Source organism: Macaca nemestrina, chromosome 14, assembly GCF_043159975.1.
Source record: "Macaca nemestrina isolate mMacNem1 chromosome 14, mMacNem.hap1, whole genome shotgun sequence".
In the NCBI taxonomy this organism is placed as follows: domain Eukaryota; kingdom Metazoa; phylum Chordata; class Mammalia; order Primates; family Cercopithecidae; genus Macaca; species Macaca nemestrina.
Window position 1 is genome coordinate 70,394,727 of NC_092138.1, and position 17,754 is coordinate 70,412,480.

The 17,754-nt window shown below is 48.2% G+C and overlaps 1 protein-coding gene and 1 long non-coding RNA gene across 3 annotated transcripts in view; one reads left to right on the forward strand and one right to left on the reverse strand.

The window, feature by feature from the left end:
- The window catches only part of LOC105477224 (uncharacterized), a 333,528-nt gene extending 325,925 nt beyond the window's left edge, over nucleotides 1–7,603 (reverse strand). Inside the window, exon 1 of the long non-coding RNA XR_011612734.1 lies at nucleotides 7,351–7,603. This is a non-coding gene — a long non-coding RNA (uncharacterized lncRNA). The remainder of the gene's footprint in view (nucleotides 1–7,350) is intronic.
- A 1,923-nt stretch (nucleotides 7,604–9,526) lies between these two features.
- Nucleotides 9,527–17,754, forward strand: part of LOC105480963 (nuclear receptor subfamily 4 group A member 3) — a 44,103-nt gene continuing 35,875 nt past the window's right edge. Inside the window, exons 1-3 of one of the 2 annotated variants that reach the window (XM_011740180.3) lie at nucleotides 9,527–10,050; nucleotides 13,290–13,463; nucleotides 15,656–16,608. In XM_011740180.3, the coding sequence (XP_011738482.1) occupies nucleotides 15,658–16,608 (951 nt within the window). In that variant the 5' untranslated portion in view covers nucleotides 9,527–10,050; nucleotides 13,290–13,463; nucleotides 15,656–15,657. The other variant, XM_024792600.2, reaches the window with a different exon arrangement.

The window sequence follows — 17,754 nt, forward strand, 5'->3', positions numbered from 1 at the left end:
AGGCAAAGGATATAAGAGACACTTCACCAAAAGGAAATATAAATGGCTGTTAAGCATATGAAAAGATGTTCAAACTTACTCATGAGAGAAAGAAATTAAAGTTACACTAAGATAACATTTTCACCGACCAGACTGGAAAAAACCTAAGGTTAAATAATACACTGTTGGCAAGAATATGGGTAATCAGGCACTTGCCTATATTTCTAGTGGAGTGTTAACTGTGCAATCTCTATGGAGAGCAATTTGGTAGTACCTATCAAACTACTATGATATATACCCTTTGGCACAGTAATTCAATTTCTAGGAATTTACCCTACAAATATATTTGCACAAGTATAAAATAATCTATATAACAAAAGTATTTATTATAGCATTATTTGTAATTTGTATCCCTCAATTTCTAGGAATTTATCCTACAAATATATTTGCACAAGTACAAAGTAATCTATATAACAAAAGTATTTATTGTAGCATTACTTGAAACAGCAAAAGATTGAAAACTTCCCAAATGTCCATCAATATGGGGCTGGCTAAATAATGATATATTCACACAATGACATGAAGAGATCTCCAAGGTACATTATACATGAAATATATCTCAGATATATCCCAGATATTTTTCCACTGTATGGAAAGAACTCCAAGATACACTGTTAAGTGAAAAAGGCAGAACAATACGTGTAAGCTTCCATGTGTATAAAAAAGGAAAGGGAAACAGAATTTATATTTGTACTGTCTTGGAAATGCATTAAAACACTCTGGAAGGATCTTGGCACTCTGGCAGGCTGAGGCAGGCAGATTGCTTGAAGTCAGGAGTTTCAGACCACCCTGGCCAACATGGTAAGACCCCGTCTCCACTAAAAAGACAAAAATTAGCCGAGTCTGGTGGCGTGCGCCTATAGTCCCAGCTCCCAGCTACTCAGGAGGCTGAGGTAGGAGAATCTCTTGAACTCAGGAGGCAGAGGTTGCAGTGAGCCAAGATTGCACCACTGCACTCCAGCCTGGGCAACAGAGAAGGACTCTGTCTCAAAAACAACAACAACTCTGGAAGGAGGGTCATTTAGTAGGGGACAGGAGTGGAAAGTAAATTTCTCATTTCTAAATGTTTTGTCATTTGAATCATGTAAATGTATTATCTTTTCAAAAATGAAATCTTAAAATGTTTAAATATGTTAAGTAGATATGAGTTCCTAGTTAATACCCTACATGTGAGTCCCTCAGTCTATGGGTGATATAGTAGACAAGTAACTATGCACTTTGAGGCCTTGAATAGTAATGTCTAGAACTGGAAAGCAAAGTGAAGATTACAGTTGGAAATCAATTAGACTTCAGGAACTCACTGATGAATAGGTTATATATGCCACCCAGGCACAGACAGTGAAGAAAAGAGAAAAGAACACAATCTTGTGAAAGTACTGCAGCAGAAGTGGCATATCAAAATAAAGAGAGAAGCCAGAGATTAATTCCTGGGGGTGTCTGGGGTCAAAAGGTGAGGCATAACAATTCCTTAGGACACCTGAACTGGTTCTCAGTTCAAACACAGATGTCCCAGAGTGCTATAACTCAGGGGTACCTCCCTCAATATGGGCAACCAGAAGTGTCTGTAGACTCGGTGCAATGGTGGAAGAGGGTAGTGTAGAAGCAGGAGCAGCAGCACAGTGATGTATGCTCCTCTCTTATGCCTTCTCTGCTTCTCCCTTATGCCTAACCCCTGAGTGAAACTATCCCAGAAAAGTTCTAAGGCCGTGAGGATCATTAAGATAAAGAAAATAGAATATTTTGAATAAAGCTTCCTGAAAATTGCTTTCATTCATTCATCAAATGTTTAAGAAGCACCACTCTTCCTCTTAACACCTACTCTTAGCATGCCAAGAACTGTTAAGTACTCGATAAGTTCATCCCAAAGAAGATTCATCCCAAAGAATACACAAGTCCAAGATAATTGAAACAAAAAGACGTTTTTAAAGACATTGAGACAACAGAAGCTGTTCTCAAAAAACTTTTTTAACTATAGAAAAGTCAATTTGACAACTATGAAAGACTACGGTGATTGGGTTTCAAATTTTGTCCAGTTTATGCTGTTGTTTTAAAAAAATGAAACCAGTAATTTAACATGCAAATTTCTAGAAATTAGAAAAAGTTAGGTAGTTTATTTCAATTTTACTAAACATAAGTAGCAGAAATCTTTAAAATATGGCTTTCTATTCTCCTCACCACAATTGATAAAACAGGAAAACATAACTGGAAAAGGGAACTAATTCAGAACAGATGTCAGGGAGGAATTTTTCCAGTAGTGAACTATAAACATGCAGAATAAATACTGGAAAATGTATTATGGTAAAAAAAAAAAAATCAGAATTGGTTACTAATTACATGATCTAAGGAGGAAACCAGATACCTAAATATGTAGAATAGGCATTTAAAGAATAAACCATGTTTTTACTATCTAAACCTAACTAAAATGATACCTCAACCTGCAATCTGCTAAAATTCAGATACTTCCCAATGCCTACAAAGTCAGCTCTTACTTATCTATAAAGGTCTATCCATCCACAAACTTAACAAGTTTGCAAATACAGCCTACTGTATTCATCCTGGTTGTTTTGCCAATATTTTTTTCAACTTAACACCTACTTGGTACTTTCCTTGTGACCTGCCTTCTCACTAATTCACTATTTATTTACACTCTGAAGGGAGATGTAGACTTGAAACTCCATCATCATCAAGCCTTTTCTAGGAAGAAGCAGAAAAAGGACAGTTCTGCCTCCACTGCTACACTTAAGAAATGGTTTGTGCTTTGCATGCAGTGAGGATCAGAAAGGAACTGAAGAGGAGCAAACAACAGAATCCATTCCAATGAAAGTTTGCTAATTTGTATGAAGTCAATTTGTGACTCATCCATATTCAAATGAAGGCACAAAAACAAATTCCAAAGCTAAATATAAAATGACTTTTGGACTATCCAGGTTTCTGTTCGTTTCTACTTCATGGACAGAAGGCTGTGATGCTGGCAGCATTAACTCTCAGGCCACCAAGATCCCACTCAGTGGCTATAGTTCATTACCATGCAGGCCAAAGCAGTTTAATATAACATTACTACTAAAAGCACACGTGTTGTATACAAGACAGTTCATAAGTCTCCTGGCCATAGCAATCACTTTAGGAGACCAGGGCACAGCTGACTCATGATTCACAATATTTAATGTGTCTAAAAAAGCATTCAACTTTAGAACTTGAAGTTTCCTTAAAGATCATAAAGTGAACCCAACACTGTCATTTTACAAATAATATTTAGGCCCCCCGAAAAGATGAACTTACCCAAGGCTAGGCACCTTCATTGCAGCAAAACCAGACCCAGTCCTCTGAGAAGCAGTCTAGTGCTTTTTGTGGCATACACCATCTCACTGTTGGAGAATATGCTGAAGGAACTGAACTTGTATGTGAGGAAATCTTTTTGTTTTTTTCAGAGTTGAAATGATGGGAAAGGGTTATACAGTTATATTTGGAAAGACGTATTTACTTCATCCATCAACTCTAGTTAAAAGGCAGATCTTATTTCATAGGCAAAAATAATATCCTGAATTGGTTTATCACACGAGTAATAACTTTTCTCCCCCAAATTATTGAGGTCTTCCAGAGTTTACCAATGATTGAGGAAAATATGACTAAGAAATAAACTATCTTTTTAACCAGACTGCAAGCCTGTCCTGACTCTTATTATTTCTAATGGGTGAAAATACATTATTTAATGAGATTTTAAAGTATTATTGGCACTTATACTATTAAGTAATCTTTCCATCTCAGGTTTCTACTTTTTCCTAAAATTTTCTACAATTAGAAAGTCTTTCCTGATCTACTATATTACTTTCTCCTTGTTAAAGTAAATTTTAATATTCAGTCATTTATATTAATATTCAGTCTTATTGAGCTTCTATCTTAAAATTCTAAAAAATCGTAATCCAAAATTGTTTTGCTCATTTTACTTCTGCATATAGTAGCATGCAAACCTATTTCAATATATTTTGGAAAAGATAAGAGATTCAAGAATTTTCATATTTAATTGGTTATACAAAAATGTCACGGTTCTCAATTTTCCAAACCTTAAAAATTTTTTTCCAAAAGAAACTGGTATTAACATTTCCTAGCCTATAGCTTCTAGTCCGTAAGGGAGAGAAAGCAGCATAAAAGAAAGCACAAATAGAGGGGAAAGAGGTTAGAATAAGAGTCAAACCAAAAGTCTATCAGGGAAACAAAAAAATCATAGCAAATCTTCCTATGCAGATACAATAGATACAAACCAAACTGCCATTTTCTTGTTATCACCACGGAGCTGCCTGGGCTTGTGGCAGGCACCTTGGTAAGGTATGTTCTATCTGGAGCATCAAGTTGAAGTAAAGAAAGCAACTAATGAATAAACATACATGCCCACTCATGCCAAAAATACCCTAATCCAGCCAGGCATGGTGGCACATGCCTGTAATCCCAGCACTTTGGGAGGCAGAGGCGGGCAGATCACTTGAGGTCAGGAGCTGGAGACCAGCCTGGCCAAGATGGCGAAAACCCTGTCTCTAAAAATGCAAAAATTAGCCAGGTGCAGTGGCGGGCGCCTGAAATCCCAGCTACTCCAGAGGCTGAGGTAGGAGAATCACTTAACCCAGGGAGGCGGAGGTCGCAGTGAGCAAAGATCATCCCACTGTACTTCAGCCTGTGTGACAGAGCAAGACTCCATCTCAAAACAAACAAAACAAAAACACCCTAATCCATATAATTTGTTACTTACAATACGGCTATTCTCTCTATTCATATCCAAATTAAATGAGGCAATATTTTATGGACATTTACTACCTATATTGAACATTCTTAGGTGCCACAGGGATTTCAAAGATGTGTGGGGCATGTTTTTGAAGCTTACAGTTTGACAAGGGAATAGACCGTGGACACAAGAGCACAAAAAGAAGACAGAAAAATAAGAACTCTGTGAAAGACTCTGTGAAAGACTTTGTAAAGTACAATCTGAGTTCACTTCTTGAGCTAGTTTTAGAGGAAGGGTAAATTTCAATTAGTGGAGAAGAAGAGGAAGGAGGGGATGCCATAAAAAGGAAAACTATGAACAAATGTGGGAGGTTGAAAGGACATTTGAAGAACAGTGAGAACACCAGTTTGACTAGGACAGGGAAATTCTGTGGAAATAAAAGAGGCTCTAGGTTTGATTTTGGAGAAAATATCCAGCTGCTGAAGACTTTTGAGGCCAAAAGTTATATAACAAAATCTAAATTTTAGGAAGACGAATCTGGCAATGATGGAATTGATAAGGAATGATAAGCATGTAGGTGAGATAGAAACTTACTATAATGATTGCAGGTTACTGAGCCAGGTACATCTTAAGTGTATACATCAATGTCAGCTGAAGTTATTAAATTTTATATATGTACCTTAAATATAGTATAGAACTTCTACATTGATTCCAGAAAACTTGAACTTACAATTTTTTAGTTTTCTTTCCTGTTTTCACCCTAGGTAATAACTTCTGGCTCAGAATTTTTATTTCACCATTCCTCACCCAATCTTTGCATTAATAAGAAATCATCATCTTTATATATTAGCAAAAGCAACAAGATTATACATCATTACTTCATCAGAACAGCGTTTAAAGCAATTTAAAACAATTGCTTTATACCACACGTTTCCCCAAAATTTCATATTTTATTTTCTAAGAGACATAGTTCTTTCTTGCAGGCAGATTAGGCCTACAAATCCAAAACAAAATGAAAGGTAACTATCCAGTGAATCTGTAATGGTTAATTTAGAGAGTTCTTTAACAGGCTGGCTGCTATAAGCATCATGAAAGCAGAAACTTAACTTTGTGTATGTAAACTGGTGACATATAAATGTCTCTCTTCTGTTATAGAAAAAGGACTGAGCCAAAAAAGTTTTCAACGTTTGACAGATTAAGGTAGTCTTATTTGATTTCCCCAAAGAAGAGATAAAAAAGTTAATAAAAATCTTAAAAAGGAAATTGAGATTACTGAAATAGTCACATTACATATGCCTTACATAATATTATGCCTGGTTTCTAATAAATCCGACTTTTGAAAAGATATAGAGCAGTAGACACTAATTCTAAAAAAAAAAAAAAAGACTCGAGAAAAACTAATTCTGTTTGGGTCATCTAAGGAACAGCATACGTTTAGGGACATAGGATTAAGCAGAGGACGGTGTCTCCGTCTGTGAGAGAGCTGTGTCTCTGCTTCCATGAATTTCTATTTGAGTTTTAAAAGGCTGCCACTCAGTGACCTCTCCAGCAGTCAGTCCCGCATCCTACCCAGAGAAGCACTGAGCCAGGAACAGTGGATTGGCTCAGGGAGGTCAGACAACAGCCCTCAGTCTCACAGAGCAGTCCAAGAACAGATATTGGCCACTTGATAGGAAGAAAAGGCTGTAAAGGAGTAAGGATGTAAAGGAAGGTGGAGGGAAGAAGGGAGGAGGATCCACGTAAGTAACCAAGACAGAGGTCCAGAAGACACACCCACTCAAAGAGAGAAAACTTTACTTGGAGGTTCTCAGCCAGAGAGACGAGATTTTTTTTTTTTAATTTAAGTAAACAAGGATACTGGTTTGAAACGGTCACTGGAGCCCAACTCCTATGAACAATTTAGTAGCTTTATAACAACCCTGAGTGGACAAGGACCTTTCATCTATATTAACATTTAGAAAATGTAGTTTATTCAATAAATTCATTGAAAGATGCCATGTTTCCTAAAAACTGTACCTAATTTTAGGGTTCCTGCTTACAGTGATTCCAGTTCTGCATGAGAGTTTTAATTGAAAGGGGATTAGGGGGGTGAGGGAGGTGCAGAACACAAATGAAATTTTTACAGCATGGAAATAAAAGTATTTTTAAATCTTCTTGGGGGTGAAGAGTTAGGCAAGAAGTAATACGTGGAAACTGTCAAGTGCTTCTCTACACATCCACCCACCAGATACCATCGCAGCCGGCTGGGGGAGTCTCCCTCTTCTTGCCTGACAGCTTCACTTTCTTTGAGATCTGGAGCTGGTGATCACACTGGCCCGTCATGGTATTTTCAGTTAACAAAGCAGTTACTCAACAGGGGAAAAAGCCACAAAGGAGCAGAGCAGCTGCTGCTGCACCCGTGATGCAAGTGCAGGATGAGCCCCGGGCCGCCACCGCCGCCTCGGCTCCTCCGTGACGTCCGGGAAGGGTATCCCCGGCACTCAGGAAGTGGTGGCCGCGGGCAGCTCCGCCCCCACTCGACTCGGGGCTGGCCGGGCTGCCGGGTGGCAAGACCGCCGGGCCTTCCGCAGGGCGGGCGGGGATCACCGTCTACCCACCTCCGCGCGCACACACATGCCCGCGCCTGGCCCTGCTCACTCCTCACAGCCTGCGCTGGACGCAGAGAGCCGTCGGCGTCCTCTCTCTCACGGCTCGCACCCACTCACCCCGACCCCTGGCGCCGAGCCCGGCCCCGCGTCGCCGGTCACCACACAGGGTCGAACCGAGTCCAACATGGCGACTCCGCCCCCGCCCCCTCCGCACTCCCGGCGGGGTCAGGGCGCCCCCTCACGCGGCGGGCTCGCGCCCGAGACCCTGCTAAAAATAGCCAGGCCCGACTATATTTGGTTCGGCCGGATCCCGGCGCGGCCGCGCGCACCCCGCCCCGCCCCGCCCCGCGCGCCCTGCCCCGCCCCGCGAGGCGTTGAATGGAGAAGGGGCGGGGGTGACCGAGGGGAACCTACTCCGCTATCTGCGGCGCGCGCCGGCGGCGGGTCCCGGCCAACCGCCGAATTTAGTAACATCGCCTGCGTCAATCACGCGCCTCGCGTGCGTCAGCGCAGCGCGGCTCCAGGTCCTGCTCCCCCCTCCAGCCTTTGAGTGGATACAATGTAGCAGCGCCCTCCTTCCTTCCGAGGCTGGATTGGAACCCGCGGCAGTGCAGAAACTCGGTTGCTCTCGGCTGGGTCAACTTTCGGGGCATCCTCCCACGATCCACTCCGCACCACCCTGTATGAATTGGAAGTGGAGGCGGAGAAAGATATACATGCCATATTTACCTATATGTAGTTTGTTTTCAAGTTTCTGGTCCTAGCTCGAACCTTCGATTCTGAAACGTGCGCTGTCTACGAAGGAATCCTTTATCTCCCCTCGGCGCACCCCCCCCCCGCCACCGCCCCCGCCACACACACACAAATTGGGACAGGTCAAATATATAAAATGGTATTTGTGATTCAAGCGGACCACATGGGGACCACTCTATCTGCATTGTTTCACTGAAATATTTTCTCCTCTCCAAAAATTCATTTCTGAAAGAGGTTGCGTTCACTCAGCAGCAACCTTTGGGACTAGGGGTCTGTAACTCTGATAAATTTTGTTTTCATCAAGAAATTTACACTTAAAATCTATCATTTCCAGGAAGAAATTGCTTTCCCTCATACAGTCACCCAGGCTATCGGCACACCATTTCATGACAAATGTGTCCCAGGAGACCAAAGCAAATCCCCTAGCGAGGGACTGACTAATAAATCCTGTTGATTGATTTCGAAATGTTTAATTTGGAAGATGTGGGCGGAGGGCATCTACAACCATCAAAAAGTGAAAGTGCTAGTTGAGAGTTCCATTTCTGACCCGGTGCTGGGGAGGAGGAATGATTTGCAGTAGTCAGACCCGCTCAGCTGTTCAACACGTGTGTGTTTGTTTTATACACATTGAGTAGTTTCTGCTGCAGCGCGCGTGTGGATGATGGATGTGCACTTCGCTGGGTTATAACGTGTCCAGTTAAGAAACCCACGCCGTACGTGTAAAGAAATCAAATCTTATCCCCGGAACTATCTGCATCCCTGTGTGAAACACGCACCCAGTAAATGATGCGGGGAGGGAGGATTAGCCTGGGCGCAGAGGACCGGAGAGACGTAAACAGCTTTAGAGCCTTTGCATAAGGAAAGTGCAGCTGCACCTCAGGGCGTCTTCGGGCTGGTGCCAGACGCCTTCTGCACCGGCTGCCAGGTCACTGAAGCTGGTCAGAAGCTGGCTGGCGGAGCCTTCCCTTTCGGAAGAGCTGTCCTCTCCCTTACCCCCCTCGCCCTGGCTCCGTGCCTCGGGGCAGCCTCGGAGGCGCGCCAGCAGCACTCCTCCAACTCTACTCCACCCGAGCCTGACAGCTGGGCGGTCCCGCCTGACCCATGGGCAGGCCGCTGCACCCTCCCGCAGACGCACGCCCTGGCGAGCGGTTCCGCTGCAAAAGGGCTGGCACCGCGGGTCCGAGAAGCCCCCGGTCGGCCGTGCGGCGGAGTTTCCATTGTGCGGCCGTGCGACTGGCCGAGAAACGCGCGCGCGCGCACACGAACACACACACCCTCCCTCGCACACGCGGAACCGGCTGGGCCAGGGGAGGGAGGAGGAGGGTGACGTAGCGTCCCATGGCGTCACATTGACGTCTCGCATTCCAGGCACTCTATGGAGAGGCCGCTAGGGCTCCTGTGGCATAAATGACGTGCCGAGAGAGCGAGCGAACGCGCAGCCGGGAGAGCGGAGTCTCCTGCCTCCCGCCCCCCACCCCTCCAGCTCCTGCTCCTCCTCCGCTCCCCATACACAGACGCGCTCACACCCGCTCCCTCACTCGCACACACAGACACAAGCGCGCACACACGCTCCGCACACACACTTCGCTCTCCCGCGCGCTCACACCCCTCTTGACCTGAGCCCTTGCTGGTGCAGCGCGGCGCCGCAGCCGGACGCCCCTCCCGGGCTCACTTTGCAACGCTGACGGTGCCGGCAGTGGCCGTGGAGGTGGGAACAGCGGCGGCATCCTCCCCCCTGGTCACAGCCCGAGCCAGGACGCCCGCGGAACCTCTCGGCTGTGCTCTCCCATGAGTCGGGATCGCAGCATCCCCTACCAGCCGCTCACCGCCTCCGGGAGCCGCTGGGCTTGTACACCGCAGCCCTTCCGGGACAGCAGCTGTGACTCCCCACCAGTGCAGATTTCGGGACAGCTCTCTAGAAACTCGCTCTAAAGACGGAACCGCCACAGCACTCAAGTACGTATGAGATTCGCCCAGTTAATAAGGGGACTTGCTAAAAAAGTTGGCTTGCTGGGAAGCGTCGCTCCTGAAATTGACAACTTTGAGTGTGGGGTTTCCTCCCCGACCTTGCCGCCCGGCTCCGGCTTTGCTAGCCCAGCGGCCCATAGGTTCTGATCTGAAACTTTTCCCCTGTAGTGGGCCCGCGGGGATCTCTGGAGCTCGTGGGATTCCTCCCCCACTCGAAGAGGCGAAAAGCCTCTAACAAAGAGGAGGACCGGGATTTGTGCTATAGCGGCTCCAGCGATGTAATTCAGGGTATTTCGGCTCTAGTTGTCATGGTAATGATGCTCTCGGCGGCGGCGGCGGCAGCGGCAGGGAGTTGCAGCTCCGGTGATGAACGGCAGTAATTTTCCTGCCTTTTAAGTAGGATTGAACATAGGAGCTCTGGTGGGTCCAAGAAAATGTTCCTAATGGTGGCACCGAGCTGGTTCTCTGGAAGGAAGCTTGGGAGGGAAAGGCCTAGGCAGCCGTGGTCAGAGTTTGCAGAGGCACTCGGAGGACCTCAGGAAAGAGGGCGTAATTGTAGGAATGTGGCTTATTGTATTGAAATGAGCCTGGGGTTCCACTAGGCACGTCTGCCTGGCGTCGCTGACATGCCGGTTTACACTTTTCCCTTAGGAGGTAAATCGGGTGTAATTGGCGACTCCCGCGCGCTGACACGTGTGGGGACGGTGTCCCTCTCCTCCGGACCTTGGTTCGGTATGGGAAAGGCATGCTTTACTTTTTCACTGACAGAACTCGCGCTTTTGGAGAAGTTGCTCCGAGTGTTTTACTATTAGTAGAAAGGAAAGTTCTCGGTGGTGAGACGAAAGCGGTCATGCGAGCGCGGTCTGCGGAGACTCACTTCCAAAGGCACTTATCCAAACTGTTGGAAGCCTCGGGGCAGAGGCGAGGAAGAACGCATTTGTCCCTTAATTTCCAAAAACGTTCTTGGAGATTGTCTTTTATTTATTTATGCGTCCGGATTCTCCAGAGCGAAGAGCTGCGAGGAGTTAGTAATCAGAAATGTCGGGCTGTGATCCCAGGGCCTTGCAGTGCCGGGAGAGAAGTACAGGGAGCCGTCAGTCATTCCATCACGAGTCCAATGCCGGATCTCCTTTTCCCACGACGGGGAAATATTTTATAGAACCGAGCTGGGGAAAGAAAAAGCTGCCCAACGTGGCTAATGGGCACAATGAATGAAGTTACTTTATTCGAGTTATTTTCGCTGAACAAGATGCTCGCAGAGTTAGTATCAAAGGCTCCTTAGGCCACAGCAACCTCCACTCCCGCTCCGCCCCCACGCCCGGCACACACCCACCCCGTTCCCTGGGACCGTGCGCTCACAGAAATTCTTCCCCGCGGTTTGTCTCGTCTCCCTCGGTCTTTCTGAGAATCTCAGTCTTTCCCTTTCTGTCAGTCTCTCCTTCGCTGCTCTTGCCCCCGCCCAACCTCCGCCCCCGCTCCCCAGGGTTGGAAACTCCGCAGAGGAGCCCCGGTCACAATGGTGCGTTTCACGGTTTCCTCCACACACTTCACCACGGGGAGGGGAACACGGGGGTGTTCCTTTCGTCTGCCCACGAGAAAGAAAGGGGCTTTGACAGAGGTAGTTATTTCTTACTAATTTACAACCCCAAGGCTCTGTGCTCCTGGCCCCGGCGGCCGCAAACCGGAGCGGCAGAACGTGTTTCCAGGCGCTGAGGCTTTGCCTAGGTAACCGGTCGTTTGTGGGGCGGAGAGAGCGGCGGGGCGCTGGGCTGGGCTGGAGGAAAGGTAGTGTGGGTCCCTCCCGCGAACGCTGGGCTCTCGAGGGGAACTCCTTCGTTGGGGAGAGGCGGTCCCCGCCCACCCGAGTTCAGAGGCCTCCCCTCAGAGAACGACTCCGCTTGAAAGGCCCTCGGGGAATGCGGGACGGGATTGCGGGCACCCACTGAAGGGGCGGGTGGGGGATTGCTGGAGACCCCCATTGAAGATGCGGGGAGACGGGAAGCACGCGCTACAGCCATGGGAAGATCCGCTTCTACCTGCTCTACAGCGAGCGAAAGGTTTCCGTCGGAGCAGCTCTGGCTGGGGCTGGGGGTGGCAAGGGAATCCCCCATTTCCTGACCGTTGAGGGTTACCTGGGCCTGGGGGCTCCGAGTCCCTTTCTGTCTTTCTGCAGGCAAGCCCCGGGCTCAGGGGCGCCAGCAGACGACCCTCGTGGCCCCGCGCACCTCAGAGGTTTTTGGCTTGGTTTGATTTGGGGGTTTTTCGATGCATGTTCCCACTCTTCGAGCTGTGCCCACCCCGGGCAAAGGGGGCGCTATAGGCCAGAGTTTGGGGCACCCAGTTCCTTCCCTGAGGCCTGCTGAGCTGCGCTTTCAGCTACAAAGTTTCGCTGAGGCTGTGCGCTGAGACGCTGGTCCCGGAGCCGCGGTGGGCGCCCTCAGGAATGTGCCCCCTCTAGGCCGCTGGGTGGCCGGGAGTCTCTAAGCGGCCCACCCTCGAAGACACCGCCCTCTGGGTACAGGGGACCTGCCTTCGCCCGCCCCATCGGCCGCGAACGCCGTCCGCTTCGTCCCCTTGCTTCCAGCGCCAGGCTTCCTTTGCTGTGCTCTTTTGTTTGCTTGACCCCTGGCCCTTGAAACTCGCGGCTAATAGAAGCGAAGCTCCATTAGCATTTAGAATGAAAAGCGCAGACTTTCTTAATTCCTTGGGGCATTCATGCATTCGTTCCGGACCTTGTGCATTTCCTATGCAACGTGTAAAATTTGTATTTGAGGGATGGGGGCGGGCGGAGTTGGAAAATGGCTTTTTTCCGCTAGTGAACACTCACTGACCCCCGTATTCCGGCGGAGCTCGTTCTTCAAGTGTTCTGCTTTCTTCGGTTTTCCTGACTTCGCAAGCTCGGAATCAATTGTGGGGGCAGAGAGATCAATTTCTGGGCGATAACAGGCTGCGCGTTTTTTAGCCTCGGTTCCAGTGCCACAAAACAGTGGTAGGCGCAGTGGGTTCGTACAACCTTTCCTCGGCTTCCCCAAGGCTGCGTGATGCTTTTTGCCCAGGGGACTCCTGTACCATTAATCACCCTTAATTTTATGATAATTCTTTGTAATTAATGTAGCATTTCTAGAGGTCGCCAACCAATTCCCCCAGTCCCCAATGCGCCCAGCCCGGGTCGTAGTGACCCATCCTGGTCTCACTGTGACCTATGTCCTCTCTCCCCGTGCCTGTAGAGCCCACTGTGGAAGAGCGCAGCCCGGCAAGCCCGGGCCCTGAGCCTGGACCCTCAGCGGTGCCAGGGAGCACTGCCGGCACTTCGCCTCACCGGACGTCCGCTGCTCCTACACTCTCAGCCTCCGCTGGAGAGACCCCCAGCCCCACCATTCAGCGCGCAAGATACCCTCCAGGTAGGTACGAAGGCACGACCCTTTTCTCCTCCCTGGCCGAGGGAAGTGGGTGGGGGAACCACACACTCAGCGGGCAGCGTGGTCGATCTGCCCAGTGCCAGGACAGTGACGGCTGGCCGCGAATTTCACAACACAGGTGGCTTCCTCATGGGAAGCTCCTCTGTATACCACACCCTGTTGCTACTGAGTGGAGCAGCCAAATTAAATTAAGCTTGCATTGCTCAAAATTAATTTTCCTAAGAGAAATACAAATACACCAATAGATTAGGGTATATTACACATTTTTATTTCATTTTTGCTCTTCTTTTGTAGTCAGTGTACACATGTAAGAGTTATGGAATCACTTAGAGCAATACTGAGCATTTTCATTTATATACAACTCAAATCATTTGGGTGCAGAAGTTTGGATGATTGAAGCTGCGAGGGAAGGAGAAAAGCATTTGAGCTGAAAACCAAAGAGTAAATTTGAGTTTGGCGAAAGAACAGATTGCACGTTTGGTTTGTACCACCTCTTTACAAATTTGTTAAAGGAATACTAGGTGCCAAGCCTGTGTGGGCACAATAGATAATGCAGATAAATAGAATACAATCCCAGCAAGCTCATCTTCTAGAGAGAAACCTCAGAAAGACACAAATAAGAGCAATAGGAAGGGACTGGCCGGAAAGAATGACAGAAAAGACTAAGGGAGAAATCCTAGAGGTGCTGAAGGGAGAAGGAGAATAGATGAAAGATCAGGCAGTGTTCTTTCTTTTAAATGATTAGCCTTTCATTTCATCCCAGCAACTGGACAGCAAGATAAGTTACTGGACTTCAAACTAGTGAGTGTATTTTTAAGGCCCTGCTTGTTAAAGAAAAGCTTGAACTGGCCTCTCCTCATCACTGCTTCTTCCAACAGGCCCTCATCACCTTTTTTCAAGTCAAGATTTCATCCCATACATGCATGACTCAATCAGATTTGGAAATGTGGGTAAGAGAAAGATGTCAAAGGAAATGTGAAGTATTCACTTCTCTATTAGTCACACCTTTTACACTATAGACTCCAAAGAGGCGTTAAGCACCTGGTTTTCCTTTGGCTCAGAAAAACCAACCACCAGAAACCACCGTTTTTTTACCATTTATATTTAGCCATAAAGAAAGGAAAACAATTAGATAAATCATCCACAACATCTAATAATTCTCAGAGCCTTCTCACTCAGTTCAGCCTCTCTGAACAATAGTAAGCACCCTGGATACCAGCCACTTTGGGGGCAACATAGTCAAACTGGCAGAGAAATCAAGTCTATTCAGAAACTGCTTTTTTCTTTATCGGGGTACTAATTCTAGTGTCATAAGGAAATACCAATACTAACTTGCCTATTATAATAGTTATAAACTGTTATCACAAAACAGCCACTGATTTGTTTTATTAGTTAGAATTGGGATATATATGTGTGTGTGTGTATATATATATATATATATGGGTGGGTGTTTTGTTGCAGCTGCTGATCTTTTTCTTTGCAGATGGTATAAACTCCCCCGAGTCCATTTCCTGGGCCTATGTCCCCACCTAGCTGACTGAAGTTATCAACAGGGGTCCAGTTTGTGCAGGCTGCTAGCCCTATTGGAGGAGTGGGGAGGGGGTGGGAGAAAGCAACCACAACGTGTGTGGGCAGCCTCAATTGGCACTCATAAAATGTTAGAATGTCAACTCTCTCCCTTGGCCACTAAATCTCTCACAGGGTAGCTTTTTTTTGACTAACTCAGGTTTACAAATCAATGTGTGTGCCTTGGGGGACCAATGGCCTCTTTCCCCCCAAATAAACCGCTGGCTTTCTCTTTGTCCTCCTAGGTTATAGCTGAGGAGGCCACTCCAATTAGTTTACAGGACTCAACGCCTCTTTTTAAAAACATCTGTGAGCTTATGAGGAAAGACTTCAAGTTTCCCAAATCTGGTGGAGGACAGGGCAAGGGAGGGAAGATAGGCACAGAGGTCCACAGGTCAGGTTTTGGCACCCCTTTGTCAAGAATTCAGCTTCCTTACTAGGGATGAAGTAAATAAGTGTGGGGCTTTGTGTCTGTGCTACCAGGAGGAGGACAGGATGACACTTCCTCTCTATTTCCCAGATTAGAGAACAGTGAACTCAGTGCTGCCTGTTGGCTAGAAAACAAGTGTTAACTTGCTTCTGAGAGACCCTTTTCTCGGTCCCTGCAGATATGCCCTGCGTCCAAGCCCAATATAGCCCTTCGCCTCCAGGTTCCAGTTATGCTGCGCAGACATACAGCTCGGAATACGCCACGGAGATCATGAACCCTGACTACACCAAGCTGACCATGGACCTCGGCAGCACTGAGATCACGGCTACAGCCACCACGTCCCTGCCCAGCATCAGTACCTTCGTCGAGGGCTACTCGAGCAACTACGAACTCAAGCCCTCCTGCGTGTACCAAATGCAGCGGCCCTTGATCAAAGTGGAGGAGGGGCGGGCGCCCAGCTACCACCACCATCACCACCACCACCACCACCACCACCACCATCACCAGCAGCAGCATCAACAGCCATCCATTCCTCCCGCCTCCAGCCCAGAGGACGAGGTGCTCCCCAGCACCTCCATGTACTTCAAACAGTCCCCACCGTCCACCCCCACCACGCCGGCCTTCCCCCCGCAGGCGGGGGCGCTATGGGACGACGCGCTGCCCTCGGCGCCCGGCTGCATTGCGCCCGGCTCGCTGCTGGACCCGCCGATGAAGGCGGTGCCTACGGTGGCCGGCGGGCGCTTCCCGCTCTTCCACTTCAAGCCCTCGCCGCCGCACCCCCCCGCGCCCAGCCCGGCCGGCGGCCACCACCTCGGCTACGACCCGACGGCCGCTGCCGCGCTCAGCCTGCCTCTGGGAGCCGCAGCTGCCGCGGGCAGCCAGGTCGCCGCGCTGGAGGGCCACCCGTACGGGCTGCCGCTGGCCAAGAGGGCGGCCCCGCTGGCCTTCCCGCCTCTCGGCCTCACGCCCTCTCCTACCGCGTCCAGCCTGCTGGGCGAGAGTCCCAGCCTGCCGTCGCCGCCCAACAGGAGCTCGTCGTCCGGCGAGGGCACGTGTGCAGTGTGCGGGGACAATGCCGCCTGCCAGCACTACGGCGTGCGCACCTGCGAGGGCTGCAAGGGCTTCTTCAAGGTGAGCGCTCGGCGTCCCCTCCCCTCCGCACCCAGACCCCTCACTGAAGGGAGCTTCTAAGTGGGTGTAGGAGCATCCTTGTTCTTCCCTGTTTGAGAGCTGTAATCGGTGCATCGTGCTTTATTGCAGCCCTTCCTAGCACCTTCACATCCATTTTCTCAGGGACTTTCTACTGAGGTCCAGGTACAGCAGGCCACCCGAGACGGACTCCGAGGGGTCCGTGAACCTCCTGGCCGGACACTGCCCTATGAACATTTTTCTGGAGAGCTTTCAGCAGAGTCTTAAAAGGACCTGTGACTTCGAAAATGCAAAAACCTCATTGCTTTGTCTGTCCATCCAGGGTGTCTGAGGGGATAGGGTGTGCATACCAAGCCCTGGACATTTGTGTCTCATTTAATCCTTACAGTAAGAGCTGGGGCTCTAGAGTCAGACACATCCAAGATTGAATTCTGGCCACTCACTAGCTATTTTTAGTAACTGTTTTAAAGGTAGATATTAATTATCCTTGTTTTGTAGATGAGGATGTTGAGGTTTGAAGAAGTTAATCAGCTGCCTCAGGACACACCTTCAGAGAAGGGAGATGGAGGCAGGGTACCAACCCATGTTTGTGTGACCCCAAAGTCCACTCCCTTTTCACAGTTCTGCAGCTCTGGGAGACGGGACAACTGTCTTCTTCTGTGGAAAGAGGCAGCTCTTTCCATAGAAGATAGAACTTGGGGTCTTGTGTCCTCTAGGAACCTTTCCCTATCTCTGTACCATATACGGTGCCAGGTGTAGACATAGTTCATTCCCTCACAGGCCTAACGGAGAAATTTTCCAGTGGGAGGGCCATCAGCCCGCCCCATATTTTACCGACGAGGAAGCTGAGGCCTGGAGCGGTGAAGCCTTATGCAGGCTGTAAGCAGTGATTTAGCTGCCCATGAGATGTTTCCAGCTGATTTCCCCTGACTCCTGAGTTCAGTGTTATTTCTGCCACTTAGGGAAAAGACCTTGCTCTTTTGCTGTGCTACCTTTTGCTATTGACTCCCAGACTTTATCAGACACTTACTTCTGTGCCATCCTTCTCACTCCCCACCCCACTGGCCATTATTTCAGTCATTTACAAACCCACACAAATTATTCCCTATCCTCTAGTGCTGGACAGGG